The sequence below is a fragment of the Saccoglossus kowalevskii genome, chromosome 11 (assembly GCF_978046115.1).
Source record: "Saccoglossus kowalevskii chromosome 11, keSacKowa6.1, whole genome shotgun sequence".
Classification (NCBI taxonomy): Eukaryota; Metazoa; Hemichordata; class Enteropneusta; family Harrimaniidae; genus Saccoglossus; species Saccoglossus kowalevskii.
The window spans coordinates 26,348,678-26,374,653 of NC_140651.1; the positions used below are offsets into that span (position 1 = coordinate 26,348,678).

At 34.5% G+C, this 25,976-nt stretch overlaps 1 protein-coding gene across 1 annotated transcript; it reads right to left on the reverse strand.

The window, feature by feature from the left end:
• Window positions 1-16,965: 16,965 nt before the first annotated feature.
• LOC146736579 (uncharacterized) lies at window positions 16,966-25,502 on the reverse strand. The gene is made up of 3 exons (XM_085505319.1): window positions 25,476-25,502; window positions 22,769-22,901; window positions 16,966-17,468 (listed from the first exon to the last, which is right to left on the reverse strand). The coding sequence occupies exons 1-3, from the start codon at window positions 25,500-25,502 to the stop codon at window positions 16,966-16,968; spliced, it is 663 nt and encodes a 220-aa protein (XP_085361445.1).
• Between the last annotated feature and the right edge of the window lie 474 nt (window positions 25,503-25,976).

Consider the following 25,976-nt stretch of genomic DNA (forward strand, 5'->3'; position numbering starts at 1 on the left):
TTTTGTGTACTAGAATGACATGTTTATTGGCAGCATTTCTTGTATTAGTTTCCATTGCACAAAAAATAAGAAGAAGCAAATACTGTTACTGAAGCACAGAATTTGCATGAATTTTTCTCCCCGGCCATTCACGCAAACTGCAAACGAAATCTTTTACATCATCCATAGTTGTTGACAACTATGACAACGGCCTTGATGGATGTATTGTGACGTATTTTGACCCCGGATTCTAACCTTGCATTCCGGCTACATGTACTGCCCTTTCATACCAGTTCAATTTCTTTTCATTATTACATCCAAATGTCGTGATATTTAATATTTAAAACCCACCTTTACTTCACAGTCACTTTAGTTTTCACTTTTCTAAAATTATTTTACTGATCAAAAGACTTTTCACTCCCATCATGCAATCTCCCATAGTACTTCCGCAGACACAGCGGCGATCGCCAACATATCTACAAGTAACCTCGCTCTCGGGAGCTGAGGAGTCAAAAGACTTTCCACTCCCATCATGTAATCCCCCATAGTACTTCCGGAAACACAAAGGCGATCGCCAGCATATCTACAAATAACCTCGCTCTCAGGAGCTGAGGAATAAAAGGTATAAATCAAAAGAGTAAAACACACTGATTAAATACAATGATTATAATGTCTCAAACATCAATGGTTATGAATCTAAAAACAATGATTATAATTAAAAAACAAGGGAAAGGTCACCAATCGACTCGCTTTTCTCAAACAGTTCGCTGAGGTAACCCTTCGCTGCACTGTCTCTCGTTACTAAGGTTACAAACTCTATATCAAAAGGTCAAAAAACTAAGGCGTGGCAGTGTAACCAAGCGATCAGCCAATCGCTGCAGTCGACAGCATGATCACGTGATTACCAGGGATGCGTCTCTCGGTTAAAGCATTGCAAAACTAATAAACAATGAATAAACAAGCTATTAATCAAAGTCCTGTCACATACGCTTATAAACTTCAAACTAAACTCACAAGTCGTTAATCTAAACAAAAGTCATACGGAGTGGAACGGAATGCAAAGACAAAGTCGCTTTCATAATACATTACTCCTCTGGCAAAAAGACGGGAAAAGGCTAAAACGATAGACACTACTAAGTCACATATAATCCTGTCAATCATAAACAAAAGCTTGCGTTATCAAACAATACGTATATGGGCGCACCACACTAAAAAAATTAATTAAAAAACGTTACAAAGTGCTCTCAACTCAAATCAACTCAAAAAGCGTCAGAAGTATTCCGAAAACAACACGTAAACAAAAACAACTCTTAAACGTCGATATCTCTGTACATCGACAAATCTTAAAACTCTTAAAAACTCATTGGGGCATTACTTTCCCCATCATATTCCTTACACATAACCTCATTAAATCACCATAAAACTTCACAAAACTCAAAACACTGTGTTGCAAATACTTGTCCACTGAAATGCGCTTAAATCGTTATAAAGGACCTCGCACATCACTAAATATCAGTTCAAAACAAAGATCTGGGCGCTCACATACATACAATTCAACACCACAAAAAAAACGTTCAAAAAGTGTTGTGATTCTGGAAAAGAATTCAACGTCTTGAGTTACACAGCGTCAGTTACAGTGTCCAGCCAGCAGTTCTCTATACAGTACACAATAGCTAAAGTTCTAATCAAAGTCTAAGCGTCTCTTCTCTTTTCGTTGCGTTAGTCCGGGTCATTCTTTATCATCTTGCGTCCGATGTCTTCCGCTACACAAGTCCTATTCGATACTGGTCCTTTCTAAGGGGCTCCGGAGTCTTCATGTCTTCAGTGTCGTTCATCGGTGCCATACTGTTAACGGCGTTAGTCGTCAAGCGCGGTTTTGTTACTGCAATCTAGCTGCTAGTTCGGTTCGCAAGAAAGACACACCTTCGCCATTTCACTTTTCTTCACAGGATGTCAATGTGCGTAAGACGCAATGCCCAGGGATCTCCAACACGTATCACGGGGAGAAATTCATCATACTTTTCCTGGAGCTTGGTCAAACATATCATGAGACACAGATATTACATGAAAAATCAGTCACAGGTGATATAACACGATGGTTTGTATCGACGCCAGCCCCTGAGCAATAATATGCACATGTTGCCCGAATCTACCAATAATGTATTTACCCATGTCCGTTTAATATGGTCACAAGCCAGCCAGCAACTGCAAAGGTTCCTATATATTCGTTGTATGTATACATATACATTATAATCGCATTATTGTCGATTGGGTCAATCTGAAAACATCACAGTACTGCAACACGCGTATATTAGACATGGAGAAACTACTACTACCAAAAGGTCTGACTACTGACAAAGTTATACAAATGTATAATGAATGGAACGATTCAGAGGGATTTGATAAAATGAGCAATGGCTATACTAATTCTTGGCTGATATATTATGTTAGTTGGTACCCTATGTTTACTTAGATGTGCATGTGTTCGCAATTGTGAAAAAGAAACAATGTAATGAACAAAGCCTGTGAATTTAATTAATTATTTTTACATATACGTGTAAGAGTAACTTATAGATCGTTTGGAATTGGTTGCTAGGTGTCACGAATATTCCTTTCAATTAGTGTAGTGGCAAGTAATGTGTATGTTTACCACTAATCCTGTTCTGTTGTTGGTTGATATGGGCATTTACTCGGTTGCTAGCCAAAACGCTCAGTTCGCTTCTGTGATGAAAGTTAATCTTATTCGTTTGGTGGCATACCTTAATCCAAAATGCATTTGTAATAATTTCTATGCATACTAGTTGCAATCATCATTTCCAACTTATATACAAAATAATAAAACATGTAATTAAAATATGTTATTCTGTATCAAGCTATTTTTAGTATTGTGTTGGGATAAAGGTTACAAAACACGTACACCTCAAATATGAAAACATCTGCCAATTAGATATATGAAATATGAAAACATCTGCCAATTAGATATATGAAATATGAAAACATCTGCCAATTAGATATATGAAATATGAAACCATCTGCCAATTAGATATATGAAATATGAAAACATCTGCCAATTAGATATATGAAATATGAAAACATCTGCCAATTAGATATATGAAATATGAAACCATCTGCCAATTAGATATATGAAATATGAAAACATCTGCCAATTAGATATATGAAATATGAAAACATCTGCCAATTAGATATATGAAATATGAAAACATCTGCCAATTAGATATATGAAATATGAAACCATCTGCCAATTAGATATATGAAATATGAAAACATCTGCCAATTAGATATATGAAATATGAAAACATCTGCCAATTAGATATATGAAATATGAAAACATCTGCCAATTAGATATATGAAATATGAAAACATCTGCCAATTAGATATATGAAATATGAAAACATCTGCCAATTAGATATATGAAATATGAAACCATCTGCCAATTAGATATATGAAATATGAAAACATCTGCCAATTAGATATATGAAATATGAAAACATCTGCCAATTAGATATATGAAATATGAAACCATCTGCCAATTAGATATATGAAATATGAAACCATCTGCCAATTAGATATATGAAATATGAAATATGAAAACATCTGCCAATTATTGATGATATCCTCACAAAAATTAAACTTACTAATCATGTATCGAAGAAATATTTTTAAGACAAATCCTAAAATGTCATCTTTAACAAACATGACAACAATTTACACCAGAAATAAAAAAATATGAAAGTGTCATTAAATTGAAAGATCTGATAGAGGGTCATTCAAAAGACTTACATATCAAGTTTTTTCAAAGCAATTGGGGAGACATTTTTCATAATATTGTTGTTGTTGTGTTTTTTTTACCAAAAATGAAAAATATATCCGCCGAAAATCGAGAATCGATGAAAATCATCATGTTATTATATTATGTTATTATTTAAGTATATTAATACTTAAATAACATATCTAAGCATTTATTCAAATTATATCCAAATGAAGTCAGATAACAATCATTCAAGTTTACATTACATGGTATAAATACAATTTACATTGTGCCCAAGTCTTTTTCACCAAAATTATGAGTGTTTTGTCCCTGAAATTCAGTAATATACAACTGTTATTTCATACAATACGTGTCATATTATATATGTATTGTAAGATCAACACTACATATTTATTTATTTATCTATTGACTGAGAAACAAGATGTAATATAATAAATCGTACTTATGACCTCGTTGTAAAATAAAAAAATAAGGACATTTGTACCTCTGTTCATCTGTACATGACATGTCTGGATCAATTGGCTTCAAATTTCACAAATACGCATACATTGTGTCACATTTATTTTCATTCATTTGATGATGTAATTCAATATGGATAAAAGGTGGCCATTTTATTTTTAAAATTTATAGGCTTTATTTAAATTTAAGCCCACAATGCACCGAGTTTCAATGTTTATTAGGAGGCTTACAGTTATTTCGTTTAGAAAGGGGCTATACTCAATCGCGACTTTATATTTGGCCTAAAAATCAGTGAGTAACCTACAAACTATCACCCTCTAGAATTATTCCCAATGATTGTGATAAATTACAGTTATTTCATTGAATCTGTAATCATTATCCCAACATTTTTGTTTACATAAATCACAATATACTTCCAAAAAATTGGCATGGTGGTCAATATTATCCATATGTTTCCATACAGGCAAGGTTTGGGCAGTTTGTGGTTAATCCTCTTAGTTGTATGCCTAGTCCTGCCTGCTACATGCAACTATAATACTTATCTTTCTAACTATAGTTTATAATCGATGAAGGTAAAATTGCTTGCGATGCACCACATTACAAATATGACCGACAAGTCGCAAACATCTGGCTTCATTTTATTCTATACCAAAAAAACCTGGAAGGCTGACTAGTGATGACATTGTACAAACGCTTATTGAAACATTCTGGACACAGTACAATGCTAGAAATGTAAGATGTAATATTAGCATTCAATGACAGAATATAAACGTTTTCAGAACACAATTGTTTTTCCTCTATACTGCTCAATACACTCACTATTATGTTGTGCACAACACACGATGTGGATGATTATGTTCTTGTTTAGCCGTATACTATGTGTGAATCTTTCACCCAAATTGGGAGTGTATTTCCCTGCCGAAATTCAGTGACAAGCAGTTATGATCGTGAGATCAATACTACACATGTACACATTTATTGGACACATTGTTTGGATGAGAATCAAGATTTAATTACATAAATAGTGTCTATGACCACATTTCACACATACGCACACATAATGTTATATTTATGTTCACTTATTTGATTTACATTGTCAATATATTTTACATTTTTTAGCGTGCTTTGTGGTATTTTATAAAGAACACCAACATTAAAATGGTATAATAACAACAATAAACCAACGTGCAACTAGGTATGCCTGATGTTCTGCAACATGAAATTAAATAGAATGATATACTCTAGTTCTAGTTTGTGTTATCTTCATTTTCATATCAAGAAACTATTGTCCGCGCAACAGAAGAGTTCATCCACAACAAGAATGCTCACATTTTGGAAGTAGGGGCCGGAACAGGACTGGTCGGTAATTGGGTGAGATTTTTAAAGTAAATTCTAAGTTACCTATAATACTGGCAATGCATGAATGAAAAAACACAATGCAACAGTCGTAACTCAGAGTATCCATATATTTTCTTTCATTATTAGCTTCATGGTCGTGGTTACCGCAACATGGATGCATTGGAACCAGCAGAAGTATCACTTCAGTTAGCCGAGAAGAAATGTGTCTACAATAATTATATATGTGATGTTTTAGGTGGAGATAAATTTCATATTGAAAATGGTAAGTGTGGAGATGAATTGTAACGCACCGTATGTTGCCATCCTGCCCATATGATTAGTAATCATTATTACTTCTGTATTGCTAGTGGTTGTTTAACTTTCCAGGCAAAACTGTTACCCGAAGTAGAAATCCTTTTATGTGGAAATTAGTCTTGCTTTCCATGCAATCGATCGTCTAATCGAAACGCATCTATTAGTGTTGGTGAAGGCTTCGCATGATACGTCCAAATACGTCCAAATCGAGAAAAAGTTGTTCAGTTTCTATGAATCCTGATGCGATGAAGGTCCGACTGCATATTACATTACCTCCTTTCTGGGTAAAACTATTACTATTTCAATTCGTTTCAGATATGTACGATGCAGCTATCTCTGTGGGGTCGTTCTTACCCAACCATATACCACCATCTGGTATCAAGGAAATTGTTCGCGTGGTGAAGAAAGGTACCGGTGAGATAGTATTTATTTTTCGAACTCACAACCCCGATTTTTTTCAAATTTGTGAGGTACCATCACCGACATATATACAATGAAATAAGATTTGTAAACAGAAAAACTTACATTGGAGTTGGAAGGTTGTTTGTCCGTAAAGGTCAGTTGCCTTATGGGTATGGATATGTTTATCCAGTTCTTTTAATAATCTACTTTAGATATCATATTTATTTATCGAAAAGAAAATCATTTTTATACATTTTATGAGCTAGTTTCTTCTCGGAATGAAATTGAAAGCCATAAACAAGCCAACAATGTAACAAAATAATTTTCCCGCCATCCCCGTCGTCACACAATAATGGCAATGCGTCGTATAGATACAAGAAATATTAATTGTAACGCTCATAATATACATATAACGTTATTTGAATAATTATATTATTATTATTTGATCTATTTTACAGGTGGTCATATAGTTATTTTAACCAGGGAGAGTTGTACAACTGGAGAGTATGGTGAGAAGTTACTCTCTGTGATAGCCGACTTGACGAATACCAATGTTGTTGAGGTGGTGCGCTTCGATACTGATAACGTGAAATACTCGGAATCATTGAAAATCAATGGGGCCCTTATTGTTTTACGAGTATTGTAAAAAATTAAACCTTCTACCACAGTGATTCAGTATAAAAGGTTATGTGTGTATTTGTATTTGTACACAATAAAGATACCACTGTCAAATCGCTCTGGTTTTATGTGCCGATATCCTGACAAACTATATATGGTTCAGTTCATCCAAATTACACTGTAGTATGTGGTATTAAAATGAAAATGAAATTATTATTATACGTTACCAGGAATATACAATATCTTTTGAGTCCAAAAATTGCTGTTTTTATGATAATCCACTCTTCACTTTGCTTACAATCATTGTTTTTATAAACTGCTAGTTTCATGATCATAGATAATAACTCACAAATTACACAAAATGAATCAGGCAATTCACAAAGTATAAAGCATACATCTTCCTGTGACATTTTATTATTTACATTACACTATTTATCAGTCTCCAAGACGTTATTAATGCCGAATATCAAATCCCATCTAAAATAACAGATTGAGAAACTATATATAAATTACACAAACAATTGTACTACAAATATATCAGACATTATGCACGACAAAAAAGACCTTTTACGACTCATAAGGAATAATTATATAAATGAACAGGTCAAAGGAGGCATTAAGTGCACGACACGAAAAAAACAACATTATTTTTGCCCTCTGTATTGAAGACTGCTTGTTTGACTAGAAAATACTCGGTATACTAACGATTAAACTTGTTAGGCCTTTTGGTCAAATTGTTTTTAAAAATGAGACGGTCAAGCAATTTTTTGAGGAAATATTTGACATACACATTTTGCAGGTTTCTTATACTTATATAACCTATTCTTTCCGCTTGGAAGCATTTTTTGCTTTGAGGGTGAGGCAATTCAAGGCCTTATTTGACTACATTCGGCAACAGGGGGCGTTATGCAGTTGCAAACTATGTGGAAGTGCGTACGCTTATCAAAGTATTAAAGTGCCTGTGAAATGGCTGCCATTTTCACGCCTAAAATTATCCATTGATACATAAATATTATTAATTTTTATGTTTCTCAGCATGAATTATTTTTTTAAGTGAAAAAATTTGTTTTAAATTTAGTCTACGGCAACTTTATTTTTGCTTATTTTAAAACGAGGCTCCTCATTTGCATACAGAAATTCCCCTTTTGACGTCAGAAGGGGAAGTCGCATGGCAGCTTGCATTGCCGATATGTGCAAAAAAGGCAAATTTCTTGTTTAGTTTTCTCGTCTTTGACTAAATTGACACTTTATGTACTTGTTCATCAAGGAAGAATGGACCATAATGAACACATAGTATCAATTTTTGTTGCATGGGATTGAGTTACATGCGAAATATATCCGTTCTGGTGTAGCTGGTCACCGTGATCGTCACCGACACCGGCGTACGTTTGTACACTGTCGCTGGACAAAATAGAATTTGACGTCGGAATTATCTCGTTATTTAGCAGGTTACTACGAAAGCCGAGAGGGGACTTCCTAGTTCTAACATCACAGTTCCTACTTCTGAGTTCCGAGTTCAAACTTCACAATTCCAGCATCCTACTTCTGAGTTCCGACGACAGAGTTGCGGCGGGTAAGTTCGATATTCACGATTGTTATTATAATATAAACAGTCATGAATCTTGAGTGTTACACAAACATAACAGTGTTTTGGGGTGAATATGTTGAAAATTGATAAGTTATACCGAGAGTTACGCTGACATGCGTGTTTGTTTTTTTATTTGAGAAATATACTGTTCCATAAGTACATCTCGATATGTTTTTCACGGGGATGGCGTGACCTTTTTCTCAGGAATATTCAATGACCATATAACAAGGGTGGAGGTACAGTAGCTGTCTGGTTTGGTGGCACCAATATGGTTAACATTAACTGATGCATAGTGACAATTAATCAAGTTTTTTTGGCTAATAGAAAGGCATGTACATTGATATAAGGTCATTCACAAAAAGTCGGAATTTATAACCAAATTGCATCTTCTGGTACAGTAAGAGATGCAACGTGAGAGGCCACAGTGGCTACAGATACAGCAATTCATTCTATTTTTTCTTCATATTTTGATCTGACTGTTCTAACACAAACATAGAAAGGCATGTACATTGATATAAGGTCATTCACAAAAAGTCGGAATTTATGTCCAAGTGCATCTTCCGGTAAAGTATGAGAGGCAACGTGAGAGGCCACAGTGGCTACAGATACAGCAATTCATTCTATTTTTTCTTCATATTTTGATCTGACTGTTCTAACACAAACATTTTTAATGAATATTTGGTACATCCAATTTAACGAAAGTTGGCTCCCAAACAACACATGGCTACCGGATTCATGAGATTATGGCCCACTTAGCTACCAAAATTAAACGTTCATTTCAAGCACTGGGATGAGCCCTGGCAACATGTTGACAACCAAAAATGGGCGTAAACTGATGACAGGTCTGTAGCAATCTTTGACGTCAAATGTTGCTATATACAGGAATGTCAGCGTTGTCTAAATCTCCACTATGGGACTCCATTGGCCAATTTCCCCTGTTGACCAACACTCTCCTTTTCCCTTGATTGTAAGCATTGATAAGTGAATTATCTGTGGGAAAGGTAATATTTCTTATTCATTTTTACTACTCTATATATAACTCAATTCAAATGTAGGGAAGTGATTATAAAATTACCTTAAAAACTAAAATGAAATAAGTGCACATTCATCTAGGGAAAATATTTCAGTTCTATTAACAATGAATTAATGTCTGAAAAACCAAAAAAAATCGGATGACTTATGGGACTTGATACTGAACGGTATTTTTCATTTATCCCTACAAAATTCTTAACTTAATTTAGGGTACATATGTACTAATTCATTATGCTGAGTTCATATTAAGTAGGTGTGTTATAGGTTGATTTACCATATTTTGGCCAAGAACGGTCTGTAAGCATTACAAACGGATTGTTCTGAAAATACAAACACTAAATCGCATATGCATATGGAACTGCGTTCATTATAACATTAAGGGGTAGTTTTGGGCAACTGATGTGAAATATTATCTGTAATTGTAACAAAGTTAGACAATAAGTCTGTTTGTTCATTTAGATATGAAGATATGGGATTTTTGTCATTGGCTTGATAAATTGTTCTCAGTGATGTGTACATATTATTCAGGATAGTTTCCATATGCTATCTCAGAGGCCAAGATAACATTTAGTAACAGTCACATCAAGTAAAAACAAACTAAAGTGAAGTATTTGAGAAATATGTTTTGGCATAACATAGATTGTGCTTCATGGCAATGTATTTTGTTAATTTAGTAATACACTGGGTCAGTAATGTGAGTTAAATTTGTGTGGAGCAACTATTCTGCCATTGTTATTTCTAGAGATAGAACAATCTGATTAAAATGAGATCCTAGTTTAAGCTTTTTTTGTATATTTATTTTATTTTGATCTAGTAATTATTTTTTGAGGTTTTGGTAATTGTATGTAGGGCGGAATTGAAAAAAAAAATCACAAAATCAAAATCAAAGTAATAAAAATAAAAATAAGTTTATAGCCAAAATAAATAAAGCCTGTACACTACATCAGATTTTAATCAGATTGTGTATTTTAATTTCTATGCCTCTCACCCTTAAGTTAACAGAAATGTAAATCGTCAGATGATATGTATCATTCAAAATATGTTTGTAGTGTATTTATTACTTGCTTGAGAGTATGTTAATTACAATAATTTTATGTATTTTAAACTATTTCACAGATACTGGATAATGATACTGTTTCTCTGTTGTCAATTGAAACACTTAACAACTTGGGATTAAAAGTTGGAAAAATAGCTAAATTACAATGAAATGAATTAAAGAAAGGTATGCTTCTGTTGTATATAATTGATCTTAGCACCATTTGTAATTCACCTCAGTTTGTTTCAATGTCTAGACTAGTTAACTACTACCAGTGTGATCAGACTTGTTACTATCACCATCATATTACAGTATCACTGACAGTTTTTCTAAAAGAAAAATGCACAGTATGAATCCTAGCAGTTCCTGAACTAAAAACTGGGATTAGTGTGTACACACCTTAATTAAGCATTATGAGAAGTTTGGGCTCATTTAATTTTTAATTGACTCCCATGTGCGAAGCACACAATGGGAGTCTTTGCAATTAGTGTGTGTTGTGTGTGTGTTTATGTGTGTACTTGGATTGTCATATGTTGCAAGGACAAAAATACAGATATATACCAACTTCCGAGGACATACACACCTTCCGAGGACTTTTTTCATAGTCCTCGGAAAACATAATTTATATTAATAGTTAATTCGATTATTATAATATTAATATTAATATATTTGTACCATACTGTCCCCGATACTAAATCTAAGCTTCGCAAACATTTCTATGTTCAGTAACGGGATATTCAACTCTTGTTTAATTAAACTTAATTTAAATGCAATTCTCCATTGTATTGCATTGTAATTGAGTTTAATTAAACTCCAATTAAAACGCAACCTTATATAGGAACGCGTTTTAATCGAGTTCATATCGCAACTATATTAAAAGTTAATTCAACTATATTAAAAGTTAATCCAGTGAGGTCCTCGGAACATATAGCAATACAAGTATGTGTGTGTGTATGTGTGTCTGTCTGTTCCACTGCTATCTCAACAACCATACATCGTTTTTTGATGAAACTTGGTGCATAGATGCTCTGGGTCAATGCGCAGATTTGATCAGGTTTTGGTGAAAATCCATGCTTATTAATTACCTAATTTGCATAAGATTAGTAAATTTTTGTTTTTTTCCACTGATACCTCAAGTACTTATAGAACACTGTCATAGAACACTCTACAGACCTGATAGTTTTTAGGGTAATATCAGTACATATTAATTACCTAATTTGCATAATTAATACATTTGATATTTCAAGTAGTAAGCATTACATTTCAATGAAACTTGGTACATAGATACTCAAAGACTATACAAATACCTGATTAGTTTCAGGGTAAATAATTGTGCGTATTAATTATCTAATTTGCATAATTAATCAATAAATTTTCAGCTTTTCCACTGATATTTCAAGTAATAATCACCACATTTCAATGAAACTTTGTACAAAGATGCTGTAGCACAATTAACAGATAATATTAAATTACCTAAATATTAATTACTTAATTTGCATAATTAACCAATTCTAAGCTATCACACTGATATCTGAAGTACTAATCATTCCATTTCAATGAAACTTAGATGCTCTAGGACAATGTACAAACCTGATTAGTTTGGGGTTAAGATCTGTTCATATTAATTCCTAATTAGCATAATAATACATAATTTGTTGGTTCTAATCATATTTCAATAAAACTTGGTACATAGATGGTCTTTGCGCAAACCTCATTAGTTTTACACTCAAATCTCATATTAATTTTCTGATTTAATTAGTTTTCTCAAGTACAAGTGTTTTCGGATTATTTTTAATGTGTCTCCAATACTCTCAGCACATGGGAGAAACCTTTCTAAGCTTTTTTTGATTACAATTCTGATTCAAGATGGCTGACTGGCTGCCATTTTTTAGTCCCTGTTCAGACACAGTCCGAAAATGGGGACTTATGTTTTGACCCTTGTGCATCCGCATGTCTGGACCTGTATCTTAGACATGCATGGAGTAGTAACAATCAAACTTCACACATACATAATATTATACATATCCACATCAATTTGTTTCACAATCTGATTCAAGATGGCCGAATGGCGGCGATTTTTGTGTTGTAAAATATCATCAAATATCATGCATTTCTGGCATTTATGGATGGATTTCGTTCAAACTTGGTACATACATTACACTATGTGTTCCTGATACACGTCATTTTATTTTTCAGATCGGATTCAAAATGGCTGACTGGCAGCCATTTTGTTTTAATGAATGTGTTTCTAGAGCCATATTCTGACATGCTTTGTCTGATTATGTTCAAATTTTGTATATTCATTATGCATCATGTTATAAATATATACATGTATTCAAAATGGCTGATTTTGTTTTAATTAATGCTGCTCCAAAGCAATATCTCTCAATAAGGAGAAGTACTCGTTTGACGATCAGATACAAATGTCAATCATTTCAATGTTAAACAATCGTCATGATTATATTTCGACATGGTTATATTCCAGCTATATTACTATAAACAACTATAAATCTGAAATTCAATAACTAACAGGGACTATGCCATGCATGGCTTGTGTTCCAACTATACTACTATAAACAAAACTATATATCTTAAATTTGATAACTAACGGGGACTGTGCCATGCATGGTTTGTTAGTCCCCGTTCAGGCGAAGTTTTACCAAATGTATTCGATCAGTAGTGTATACTTTTCAGAATCAAATTTGTAGAACTTCAGAACCAACTCCTCAGGACCAAATTTCGAAATAGAAGTCATCTTATAGGTTATTATTAATATGACTACATCCTATCCAAAAATATGCAAATTAGCTAAATCCAGTTATTTCCTTTGATCTCAGCAACCATTGAGCCGATTTTGTTTATATTTGGTAGTATTACACCTTGACACGAATAAATGTGCTTCTGACAATAATGACCATGCTTTTGGCAATAATGACCACACCCTCCCAAAAATATGCAAATTAAAACAATGCAGTTATTTGACCTTTAATTTGACTCAGGTCCTTGTAATATACTAAAACCTTAATTAACAAAGAGTCATGTACATCAAGCTTCACTCAGATTTATGAATGCAGTTTCTTGAGCAAATATACATGTACATGTATAACAAATAGTGTTGTTGCACTTGTGTACTCTGAGATTCTGAACACGGGTCAGTGGAAGTTTTTAGTTGTCATTACAAAACTATATTATGGGAAATCACTTTATGATGAGTTGTACCCACATAGAGTACATATTCATTCACCTGTTTGCAAATGTTCTTTGTACTACTTTATAATCAAATAACAGCATCTGTGACATTCATGTCTTGTTTTTTATGAGTTTGATTCTAGTCATATATCTTTGACATGCCTGCATCAATACTTTGTCAATACATGTATGATAGATATTTTCGTAATACTGTATTGTTCCAGCAAACAATATGTACGTAAGAAATGTTATTTGTCATGCATGGCTTGCTGTATTGTTATATAATTTGATATCTCAATAGCTATTGGCTTCAATTATTGAGACAATGATGACATGGAGATTCAATTATAAATTCATTATTGACAGATTATGTCAAACATTTATATTGCTTACATGCTTACATACATACATACAGGTATATATCTGATTATTTATTGAAAAATCATTTCAAAAAAGTGCAGATAATTGACAATGAACATTTTGTGGTATGTAAAGGCTGATGATATGGTTTTAGCTATGGATAAGTATTTTTGTTACATGTATATAGTAATTCTAAAAATGAATAAAGTCTTTTCACATCATCATTCTTTTCCCAGATGACATAGTCTAGAGATGCAACCATATATTGTTTAAACTTAAAAACCTCATCATTTCAGCATTGAAGAAGTCTTGTATTAATGATCTGGTAAAGCATATAAGAAAAGTAAGGAAAATAATTGGCAAAGAGAAGAAAGGCAATGTGCCAAGTTCTACTAAGTCAAGTACACATGTATGTATGTGTGTGTTTATGCATGTGTTAATAAAATTGAGGGCCTTAAATTAATATTACTTCCTAGCACAGTAATATGATGCAGAGCCACTGTGTCGGCAGGTGTTACTCGGGTAGCATGCGTCGCCACCTCATAATGACACTCAGTGGTTTTGATGATCACTATGAGGTGACACGTGACGACGCCTAGTGTGACATTCACTTCCCCCACTTCAAACGGCAATCCTGTCTCATGTGTCGTTTCTTAGCATTAAAGGGGTATTTAGTTTAATTTTCAAGAATGCTCCATAGTGATAGTAAATCATAACTTAATGTTCTGCCCTGGTTGTGGGAAGTAGTTCATGTGTTCATCTTTATAATTACCGCTAGCACTCATACTGATTATTTTTACTAACAGGCATCAGTCTCACGAAAACCTAAGAAGAAGCTTCACATTGGTTGGCTGCATTCTGAAGATTGTCAACCTTACAAGCAGATGAAAATGATTGGTGGTGGTGGTGGAACAAGGATTGTAGAGTACAGTGCAGAAGACACCATTGCAGTAAAGACAGTGATAGACATGGGTAAAAAACTGTTCAAGAAAAACATTGACAAGTTTGGCGAAATAAGTGAGATGTATATAGCATTAGGAAATTTTTCTAGAGAAAAGACAACCACTTTTACTAATGTTGATGGCGAGGAATGTAATTATGATGAATACCTAAAATCACATGGGTTATTTCCCAGAAAATCCAGATTGTATTTAATGACATCTACTGTGAGTTTTTCAAGTGCAGCCACTGCTGACAATTCTCCATATATGGAAGAAAATGGTGGTACATCATCAAATGCTCGTATTAGTACTGATGTCATAGAACATACAATTGGAAGACAATCACCACTTCTCACTGCAGGTGCAGATGATACTAGCAAAACAGAAATGACTGAAGGTGACATTCCATCTGGCTCAAATGTTATCATGCCAAAGACTGATTGTCCTGAACAGTCAAATGAGAGGAAACCAAGTGTAGTATTTGCAGTACCAAGATTTGGTCACAAATACAAGAGATTAGTGCTACAAATCGTGATTATGGTAAACCTCAATTTGTGCCTGAACAGGACAACTCATTACCAGAGTCTAATGTTGATAGGATTCTACATATTTCCTCCAATGCAGTTGGTAAAACAAATAAAGTCAGCAAAGAATCAGGTATAGAAGTTGGTGCTGAAAGGAAACGTTCTTCATTGTCAATGGAGCCAATAGAGGGAGATCAGCTCAACATTTCATACTTAAAAGAAAGTGAATCATGCTATTCTGAAGTTGTATTTACAATATCAGCTTTATCTAGAGCTCAGTGTAAAGAAATATGTTCCTGGTCTGATCCAGATATTGAATCTTCACAAGATTTTGATCCTATACGCAATGGACTTAAAGCGAGATCGATATGCAAGAAGGACGTGATATTTTTAGATTACAAATTCATGGATCGAAATGATTTAAAGTATGTCTTTCCAATGGCAAATGGGTATGAAAATTCTAAAATAATATTGCATGAACCAGCTGAAATCTGGGGTTATGAAGACAAACTGCTAGTACTTGGTGTGATCGCTTCCTGTCATGGACAACCTGGTGTCATCTATACATGGAAGAAAGATGATGTTATTATATCCGAAGACTCTGATCATTGCTGTCTTAATTTGGATAACTGATGCTGGCTTGTACAAAGTAATTGTAACATTTGATGGAATGTTTGAAGAATCTGCAAATGTAAGTATTGTTGAAGTATGTACAATGACAGGGAGTGGGCGAGAAGAAGGGAAACTTGTAAAACAGATGCCAAGTTTGTCACAGCAACTACAGCCTGATTCCAGGAAGAAAGCAAGATTCATTCAGGAAGTTGTTCCCTCATCCTCACAAAGTGCAGCAAATGTCTATGTACCCCAAATCAAGGTAAAGGATGTACAGTACAGAAGAGCTGATGAAATTGGCAGAGGTGTATTTGGCATAGTGTATAGAGGTAAATGGTTTGGCACAGATGTGATTATCAAAGAAATAAAGGAAAGAAATGTAAAACGTATGAACGCAGGGCAGGATCCATGTTCTGGCAATGGAGTACTATAAAGTTCAATACACATACTAACATCTTCTTCGTCAATATATGTACCATAGTTGTAGCTATCAGATAATTCAGGTATGTAATAAAGTATGTCAGGTTTCCTTTTCTGGTTTTCCGAATTTCTCTTCGGTGCAATATAATGAAGGTTCCACTCCATGGCAATGCAGTTGAGCTCTTTTTGCAATATGTCCATGAAGCAATATCTTAAGCATTCAACATGCAATGGGTCATAATCATGATATAGTCCACTGTCTCTAATGTCTTTGAAGTAATTTATCCACCAATCACCACCTTGCCTTCTCATCATACTCCACCAAGCCTCAATACGTTGATTTGAAGTACTCTTGCCACTTTTTACCCCAGCAAGGTTATCAGTGTCAGAATTCTTGGAACAACTCCATCCTGCTTTGCATAGTTTAGGTAGTAGTTTGCAATAATTCCAGGGTTGTTGTTGCTAGATGATACTTCCAACCATAACATTTTCCTGTTGTATCCATCAATGGCACCATGTACTGCGAACCCAAATGGTTTAAGTTTATCATAACCATCGATGTGCCAAATAAAATTTAATCCTACATACTTCCTCCTTAAGAGCCTACGCTTCGTACGTCTTTCAATTCCTTCAGGATCAAGTATATTGAGTAGATCAAGAACTAAAGCCCTGTTCACCATTAAACCATATTTGAGTTTCAACCTTTTCCACATGGCTCTATACCCAATACATTTTCCACTGGATTGTAGCTCTGTTTCTATAGCTGCAATGATATTCTCTATGTTAGGTAAAGTGATAGTCTTTCTTCGCTTCAAATCATACTTTTTCAATAGGCGTTTCAACTGTCTAAGGCTTACAATGTTACCTATTTCGCAAAAGTGATATGGACAGGATTTAATATGATAAGTATATTTCCAACACACTCATAGGAGTAAAGAACATTTGCTGGGAGGTCTGCGCATGCGTCACAATCACTAGCTTCGAATCGGACGGCTCCAGGAAAAAAGAAAGGAAACTAGCCTAAAAACAACGTATTTTAACGAAATAATGCCTCAAAAGAAAAAAAAAACAACCACAGGAAAAAATGAGACCGATACGACAGAGAGGAAGGTCGACGAGATGCTAACAACGAACAAAAAACTCGTGGAGTCCCAGGACCGTATTATCCAAGATGGCGACCTAGAAAAAGCAATGGAACTCGCGGAAGATCAGCGATCAGCGGTAGTCCTCAGACTGTTGTTCTCAATTAGGAACGAAGTCTCGAAAATCGACCCACTGAAGGAGCAACTTACAGAAACAACCAAGAAAGTATCGGACATTGAGGTATATTTAAACCAGATGAGTGATCGCATCGACGAAGTAGAGAAAAGTCTAGAACACGTGACCAAAGCAGCCGACGTAGAAGAACTGGCGGACAAAATAAAGGAGCTAGAAAACAGAATGAAGATAACAGAAATAAAGAATGAAGACTTAGAAAACAGAGGGAGAAGAATAAACCTGAACTTCTTCAACTTTGAAGAAGGGGTAGAAAGAGAAGAAAAATCCTGTGCCCAGTTCATAGTGAAATTCATCATATCCCACATGGAAGTGAGGGGCGTTGGAGATCGCGTGGTCATCCAACGCGCACATAGAGTGCCAGCGCAGCCACTTCGTTCAGGGAAACCACGTGTACCGGCGACCTGCATGATCGAAGACGACAGAGGAAAAATGAAGGCTGTGATGGTAAAGGACTTGCCAACTATCAGTTAAGACTTTTATTATATGAAGCCCTCATGGCATTTATTAAGTTTATCTCTGACTTCACATTACAGAACTTGTAATTAGGGTCACAAGGAAATATTTACAATTAGACGGGCAACATAAGTATGAAATAATTAAAAACATATTCATATTGAGTACCTGGGAGCCATCCCATGCTGCAGTACTCTACTGTTTCTTTCAGTTACCGTGTGTCCGTTGGCTTTTGCCAATGTCCTTAATGTTTACTGTTTTTGTTTGTGTTACTTAAAAAAATTGGGCTTATTCAACTTTGAAATTTCCTGTAAAACCAAGTACAAACATGTGCATTCATAGAAGAGCAATTATCTATTGTGACCCTCAATGTTAGAGGCCTCAGGGACTACAACAAGAGAAAGAAAATTTCTAATTGGCTGAAAGAAAAACACTTTGATATAGCATATTTGCAAGAAACACATAGCACCTTGGCAGATGAGATTTTCTGGTCTTCTCAATTTAAGGGGAAATGTAGTTATTCACATGGAACGACCACCAGTAGAGGAGTGATGACTATAATTAGAAATACTGATAAAGTTAATAAACTAACACAGGATACGGATGGGAGAATCTTAATGATTCAAACTGAAATTGATAACTCTCAATGTATTCTACTAAACACGTATGCACCCAATAGAAAATCACAACATGCTGAATTCTTAACTGATTTAAAAATTAGGTTAACTAATATGATCCCAGATCCAAACAGTACGATAATCTGGGGGGGTGATCTGAATTTTACAGTGGATAACTTGATGGACAGATCAGGAGGGAACCCCCAAGCCTGGACTAAATCGGTAGACATTTTTGAGGATATCACTGAACAATTTAGCTTAGTTGACATTTGGCGAATAAGAAATGAGAACAAAAAACAGTTTACTTGGCGTAGAAAACGCCCTACTATTCAACAAAGCAGACTGGACTATCTAATAATTTCAGATGTTTTGCAAAATATTGTTAAAAAAGTTGAAATTGTACCAGGTTTAGCTTCGGATCACTCCGCTGTTTGGCTACATTTAAAAAATTCTTGTCAGAAACATGGTCCTGCTCACTGGAGATTCAACTCCACTCTAACCAAAGATAAAGAGTATGGAAACTTAATAAAGGAAAAGATTGAAAACTGGCAGGAAGAATTTAAAGATATAGATAGAAGTCAGTTATGGGACTTAATTAAATACCAGATTAAAAAATTTACAATTGATTACACTAAAGAAAAAGCAAGAAACCGTAAACAGGAAATTGAGGACTTGGAAAAACAGCTTAAAGATACTCAACAGATGTGTAGTGACAGCCCAAATGAGGAAAATTATAGCAATATGGAAGAAATGAAAAGGAAATTAGAAGACCATTATAATTATAAGGTAGAAGGTGCTATAATAAGATCACGGGCTAGGTGGTATGAAAAAGGGGAAAAAAACAACAGATATTTTCTGAATTTGGAAAAAAAATAACAGAAAGAAATCCTGCATCAAACAATTAAAAGTAGAAGGGGATAAAACTATAGAACAACCAAATGACATTTTAACAGAAATAAAAACCTTTTACTCTAGGCTGTACTCAAATAAGGATTCGATAGAGGCCACTAAATTTCTTAATAATACTGCAATTCCAGTGCTGGCAGAAAGTTCACAGGCAAAATGTGAGGGACTTCTAACTTCAAGGGAAATTTTTGATACATTAACTTCAATGAAAGAAAATAAAAGCCCCGGAAACTATGGCTTAACAGTTGAGTTTTATAAGGCATATTGGCCACTGGTAAGAAATCTGGTAGTGAACTCATTAAACTTGGCCTTTGAGCAGGGAGAATTTTCGACCTCTCAGAAACAAAGTATCATTACACTAATAGAAAAACCTGGACGAGATAAACGTTTATTGAAAAACTGGAGGCCAATTTCATTAATGAACGTGGATGCAAAATTGGCATCCAAATGTCTTGCTAAGCGATTGGAATCTGTTCTCCCTGAATTAATTGGCGAAACCCAGGCAGCTTTTGTTAAAGGCCGCAATATTAGTGATTATGCAAGATTAATTAGTGAGGTGTATCACTACATAGAACAAACTGATAAGGAGGCTCTGCTAATAGCAGTAGATTTTGAAAAGGCCTTTGTTACGGTCAGTTGGGAGTATCTTGATAGGGCATTAGAGAAATTTCAATTCGGTCCTCAATTTCAAAGGTGGGTGAAATCATTGTATACAAATATTGTATGTTGCGTGATGAATAACGGATATAGTACGGGATACTTTGAGTTGCAAAGGGGGGTCAGACAAGGAGACCCTCTGTCTCCGATGCTCTTCATTTTAGTTTTAGAAACTCTGCTGGTGGCTATTAGATCAAAACAAGAAATCAAAGGCATTATCATATCGGGAAAAGAAATTAAAGAAGCAGAATTTGCGGACGACATGTCATGCTTCATTTCAAACGAAAAATCTGCTGAGGTGCTATTTAACTTATTGGGGGATTTTGAGAAATGCTCAGGGCTGAGAATTAACATGGACAAAACTGAAGCTGTCTGGCTCGGTAAATGGAAATATAGGCAAGATAAACTGTTCGGGGTTAGATGGCCCACATCTCCTATCAAAATTGTAGGAATTTACTTTTCTCACAATCAAAAGGAAAATAGGAAAATAAATGTTAAAAAAGCTATGGACAATATGAAAATTATTTTGAACTCTTGGAAGAGCAGGAAACTTTCTCTTTTTGGCAAAGTCCAAATTATTAAAACTTATGGTATGTCCCAGTTCACATATATTATGAGTACAACTGCAGTTGGGAATGAATTTATTCAGGAGGCTCAAAAGACTGTGTATAATTTTATATGGGAAGGAAAAGACAGAATTGCTCGTAGAACTATGATAGGAGGTGTGGGCCAGGGCGGTTTGGGTATCCCAGACATGCATATCCTCAAAAAACAACAGAGGCTACTATGGATTAAAAGATATGTAGATCCAAATAATGAGCATCCATATAAACTATTTATTGATGAGCAGCTTAAGAGTATAGGAGGTAATATCATCTTCCAATGTAATTATAAAACAAAACTTTTATCAATTCGCTGTACTGACTTCCTGCGAGAATGTCTTGAAATTTGGGAAGCTGAAACTAAAATGAGTTACAGAAACACAAACCAAGTAATTTGGAATAACGAAAATATAAAAATAGCCGGAAAACCTATTTTTTATAGAGAATTGGCTGAAAACGGAATTAAAAGAGTTTCAGACCTGTTTAACGAGAATGGTCTTATACCCTGGGAAACAATAACCCACAATGAATGGACTCTACTACATAAACTAAAATGGATTGGCCTTGTTACTGCCATCCCCGAAAATCTAAAATACAAAAACACTGACATAGACGAGATAAGCTTATCGGTGTCTGGAATTCCAACACCGCTTGATGGAATCTCAAAACCCTATATAAAAAAAGAATTAATAGACAGGCAATTCATCCCTCCAGTGAGTCAAAAGAAACTTGAAGAGATGCTGAAACTTGGCCTAATAGAATGGAGTAAAATGTACAAATTAATGATAAAAATGAGTATTGACAGCAAAACACGTGAATTTCAGTTTAAACTTTTACATAACATTCTATATACAAATGACAAACTTCATAAAATAAACCCAGAAAAGTTTCCTACACAGATGTGCACATTTTGTCAGGAGAATCCAGAAACTCTGGAACATATCTTCTATGAATGTGAATATGTTGTTGCACTTTGGAGAGACCTACTTTTTAGTTGGGGAAAGATATTAAAACAAAATTCACCACCAAGCAGAATGTGCTTAATAATATCAGATCCAGGCGAATCGTTGACAATAAATTTTATTAGCCTGTTAGTTAGGAAACATATTTACCACTGTAAAATGAATGATATAAAACCCAACTTCAAGGGTATTCTAACGTACATGAAAAAAGTCTACCAGTGTGAAAATTGGATAGCAAATCATAACAATAAAATGATACAGCACTTAAAAAAGTGGTCCCCTTTAATACCATATATGGAATAAAGGGGCAAATGGTATGAACTAGAACAGATAGACAAGTAGCAATCTAGTGAATATAGTGATCTTAGGGAAAAAATCCGTCCATGTGAACCAAAAGCAAACATAAAGGTTCTGGGTTTGAGCAATAAACTATTCCTCTTCTGAAGCTTTGAGAAATGTCACTTTGAAAAACTTTGAGTTATACAGGAATGTAAGCATAACCACTTTATTCACAGATATGTAAATTTTTATGAGTACCCAATAAAAAAATATATTAAAATAAAAAAAAAGAACATTTGCTGCATGTATACATTCCAAACACCAAACCAAACATACACTGAACGGTATTGAGAAATGAGACAATATATAAGATAATGTGAATCAACGTTATAGTGCATGTGAGCAACTTACCATGTAAAAGGGACAGAGAAGCTATTATTTCCTCATTAGTGTAGCATGCATTAAAGTATTTCTTTATTAGCCTTTTCCTGTCAATAATTCCTGTATATTGCCCATATTGTACTGGGGTATGGTCAGGCAGCATCTGCAAATGGAAAAAAAGTGCACAATAAGCATTTTGTTACCTACCAAATTATCACTATAATCACTTGTGTTTCACAGGATGTGATGCTTAGGTTTGAATGCGATATGTACTACATACAAAATTACTAGGATATAAAATTGCATTTGACCATACACTTGAAGCAAACTGTTTTCAGAATTATTGATGAAATTGTAAACACTGAAACATTTTATTGTTGCGTAGCCTTTCCCTCACAGTACATCATACATACCGTATTGTGATGAAGTCCACTCTAGGAAGATATCATTCATTATTTATTATTCATTATTCATATAAACCTTATTGAGAAAGAGAAAGTTAAAAGGTAAAGCGTAAAATATTATCATCAAATATGAGATAGGAAGGCCTGCAATGAGAAGCACGGAGTGGCAAATGTGAAGTCGGAAATTGGAAGTGAGAATTTGGAAGTGAGAAGTGAGAGTTCGGAAATTGGAAGTGGGAATTTGGAAGTGAGAAATCGGAAATTAGAAGTGAGAATTTGGATGTGAGAAGTCGGAAATTGTAAGTGAGAATTTGGAAGTCAGAAGTGAGAAGTCGGAAATTGGAAGTGAAGTGAGAAGTCGGAAATTGGAAGTCAGAAGTATAAACTTTGAAGTCGGAAATTTAAAATATGAAAATAAAGGAGATTTGATATATATAAATATATAAGTTAAAGCATAAAATCTTTTTGGGAAAACATTAAACATAACATGGTATCTGTAGAATTAAAAGTGAAAGTAAATTTCAGTCTCATTCAACCCGACTTTTGACATAATTTAATGATTATTAATATACCTATAAAACCTGAAGAAATTATATATAAGCGAAGGTCTGATTCCCATAGCTCTCAGGTCCCATTGTACCCATCATACAAACTGTGTTCATTATATTATTTTGTTTCTATGTCTTATGAGAAACAATATTTGTTTGGTGTGCTCGAACAAATCATTGCGGTCACCTTCAAGTGATGGCGTCAAATATGGTTACTGAATGGTAAATGTACACATATCTGGTTAAATACATATGCTAGAATGTTAGTTTAAATGGTTGTACGCATGTTTTATTGACTAAATAATCCACATATTTGCATTCCAAGTTGATATCAATAGTTGATAGCAATATATCCATGCTAACAAAGTCCACACTCACATTTTAGTGAATTGTTCGTTCTCGTGGACCTGGCGACTTTAGTAATTATAGTAATACCGATTAGCCATTCTTCAACAATCAGTTGTCAAGAAAAATATACTGACAAAATCGATGGAATCGAGTCATCATAAACCCCCATAATGGAGTCAGACCAGGTGCACGTGAAGGGTAAGCATCCCGTCCTGATGTTCCAGTCATGTCAGCGAAAAATGTCAAAACAAGTTTACTAGACAAACAACCACACCAAACCACAAGGACAAACAGTTGTCTTGTCTGTTTTTATGATACATGTATAATATTGCTCACTTCAAATTGACAAATATATACCAAATTGTGTACAAACAATTTACGTAATGAGTAGTTCATAACTATATGCCGGGCCATGTTTTTCATAGTTGTTTTGGACCCTATACATAGGGTATTATATACTGTATACTTATAAACTGCTAAATTTATTTGCCAGATAGAAAAAAAACAATTTGCAATTGAAAGTTTAAGTGACTTATTTTGAAATGCACAATATAAAGTATGCAATTGGCAATTAAAGCTATCATTACTGGTTACGAATATTTAGAATAGTTGTGTGTGGCACACTAACATAATATCAAAGTAACACAAACGTTTTAGTATTTCGAGCTGAACAGTAACTACTAGTATATGATAATCGGAAATCTGTAATCAGCGTACACGTACAAACTGTCGGACAAAACTTGACCTGTATATTTACCTTTCAGTAGTGTATATAAGGACATAAAACATTTGCCGAAAATAACAATATTTTATTCAATAAATCATTGGTTTCGCTAATTACAGATAATTGGAAATCTTTAAATCAGCGAAACAAAAGTTTTACATTGTGGGTTATGATGTAAACTGTTGGCTTGAGTAGTCAAGTTTGTACAACGGCATGGAACAATTGTCAAAAATAATGGTGATGACACGAAAAGGAAGGTCCGTATAGGAGGACAGCCCCATCCCTCGACCTTGGTTGAAAATGAGAGCTGGTCATACTGATCCCCTTTATTTTTTGGCAACTGTTTCATGCCGTTGTATACATTACTGAAAGGTGACTGTACTGGTCAAGTTTCGTCCAACAGTTGTAAATAATGTACGTGTAAGACCCTTGTTTCGCTGATTACATGTCTCTGATTATCCGTAATTAGCGAAATAAACTTTTACTAATTAAAGTCCCGATATTTTCGGCAAATGTTTCATCTAGTTACGACACGACTGAAAGGTGAATTTACTGGTTGAGTTTCGACCGACAGTAAAACGTGGTTAAGATAAGAAGCAATACTTTTATCGTCATGGAATGTTATTCGTGAAAATTTTCGTTCACAAAAACGTATATTTAGCCACTTTCACAAATATTCTATCGCAAATGGAACCAGCTATATTAGGTTGTACAGGCTTGGTCGCCATCTTGGACGCCATCTTGGATTTGAAGGTCACCGCAATAACTGTTTTAGAGCACACCAACAAATTATGGTATCTCATACCATAGAGGTACAAATAAACAAAGTGAACTTAGTTTGTAGGCCGGATACAAAGGGAGTGCCTATTATGTGGGATCAGATCTTCGCTTAAATATTAATGTCATACTATTAGTGGAACCAATGTTCCTAGCACTTTCTCCATACTGCATGACCGAAAATAAGTGAATGCCAGTGTCCGTCAAGTATAGGTGAGACTGATGATCAATCTGTGTGGGTAGCAGTTTTCACTTATATTTGACTCACAAGAATAAAGAAATTATCAGGGGACTTGTCGCAAACTAGAATATATTCAGGGCACACAATCAGACGACTTGTTTCCAGGTAGGTAGGGACTTGTTCAAAGGTAGAATATTACCAGGTCTCTTTTTCCAAGGGAGAATATAATCAAATGCAAAGACAATATAAATACGAC

What these genes read in the sequence shown, in the direction of transcription:
- LOC146736579 (XM_085505319.1), bottom strand. Translation starts at nt 25,502, where the DNA reads ATGGCGTCCAAGATGGCGACCAAGCCT. An exon ending in CCAAGATGGCGACCAAGCCT is followed by an intron (nt 22,902 to 25,475) that starts GTACAACCTAAT and finishes TTCCATTTGCAG; the next exon opens with ATGCTGCCTGACCATACCCC. An exon ending in TTCTCTGTCCCTTTTACATG is followed by an intron (nt 17,469 to 22,768) that starts GTAAGTTGCTCA and finishes TTTGCGAAATAG; the next exon opens with GTAACATTGTAAGCCTTAGA.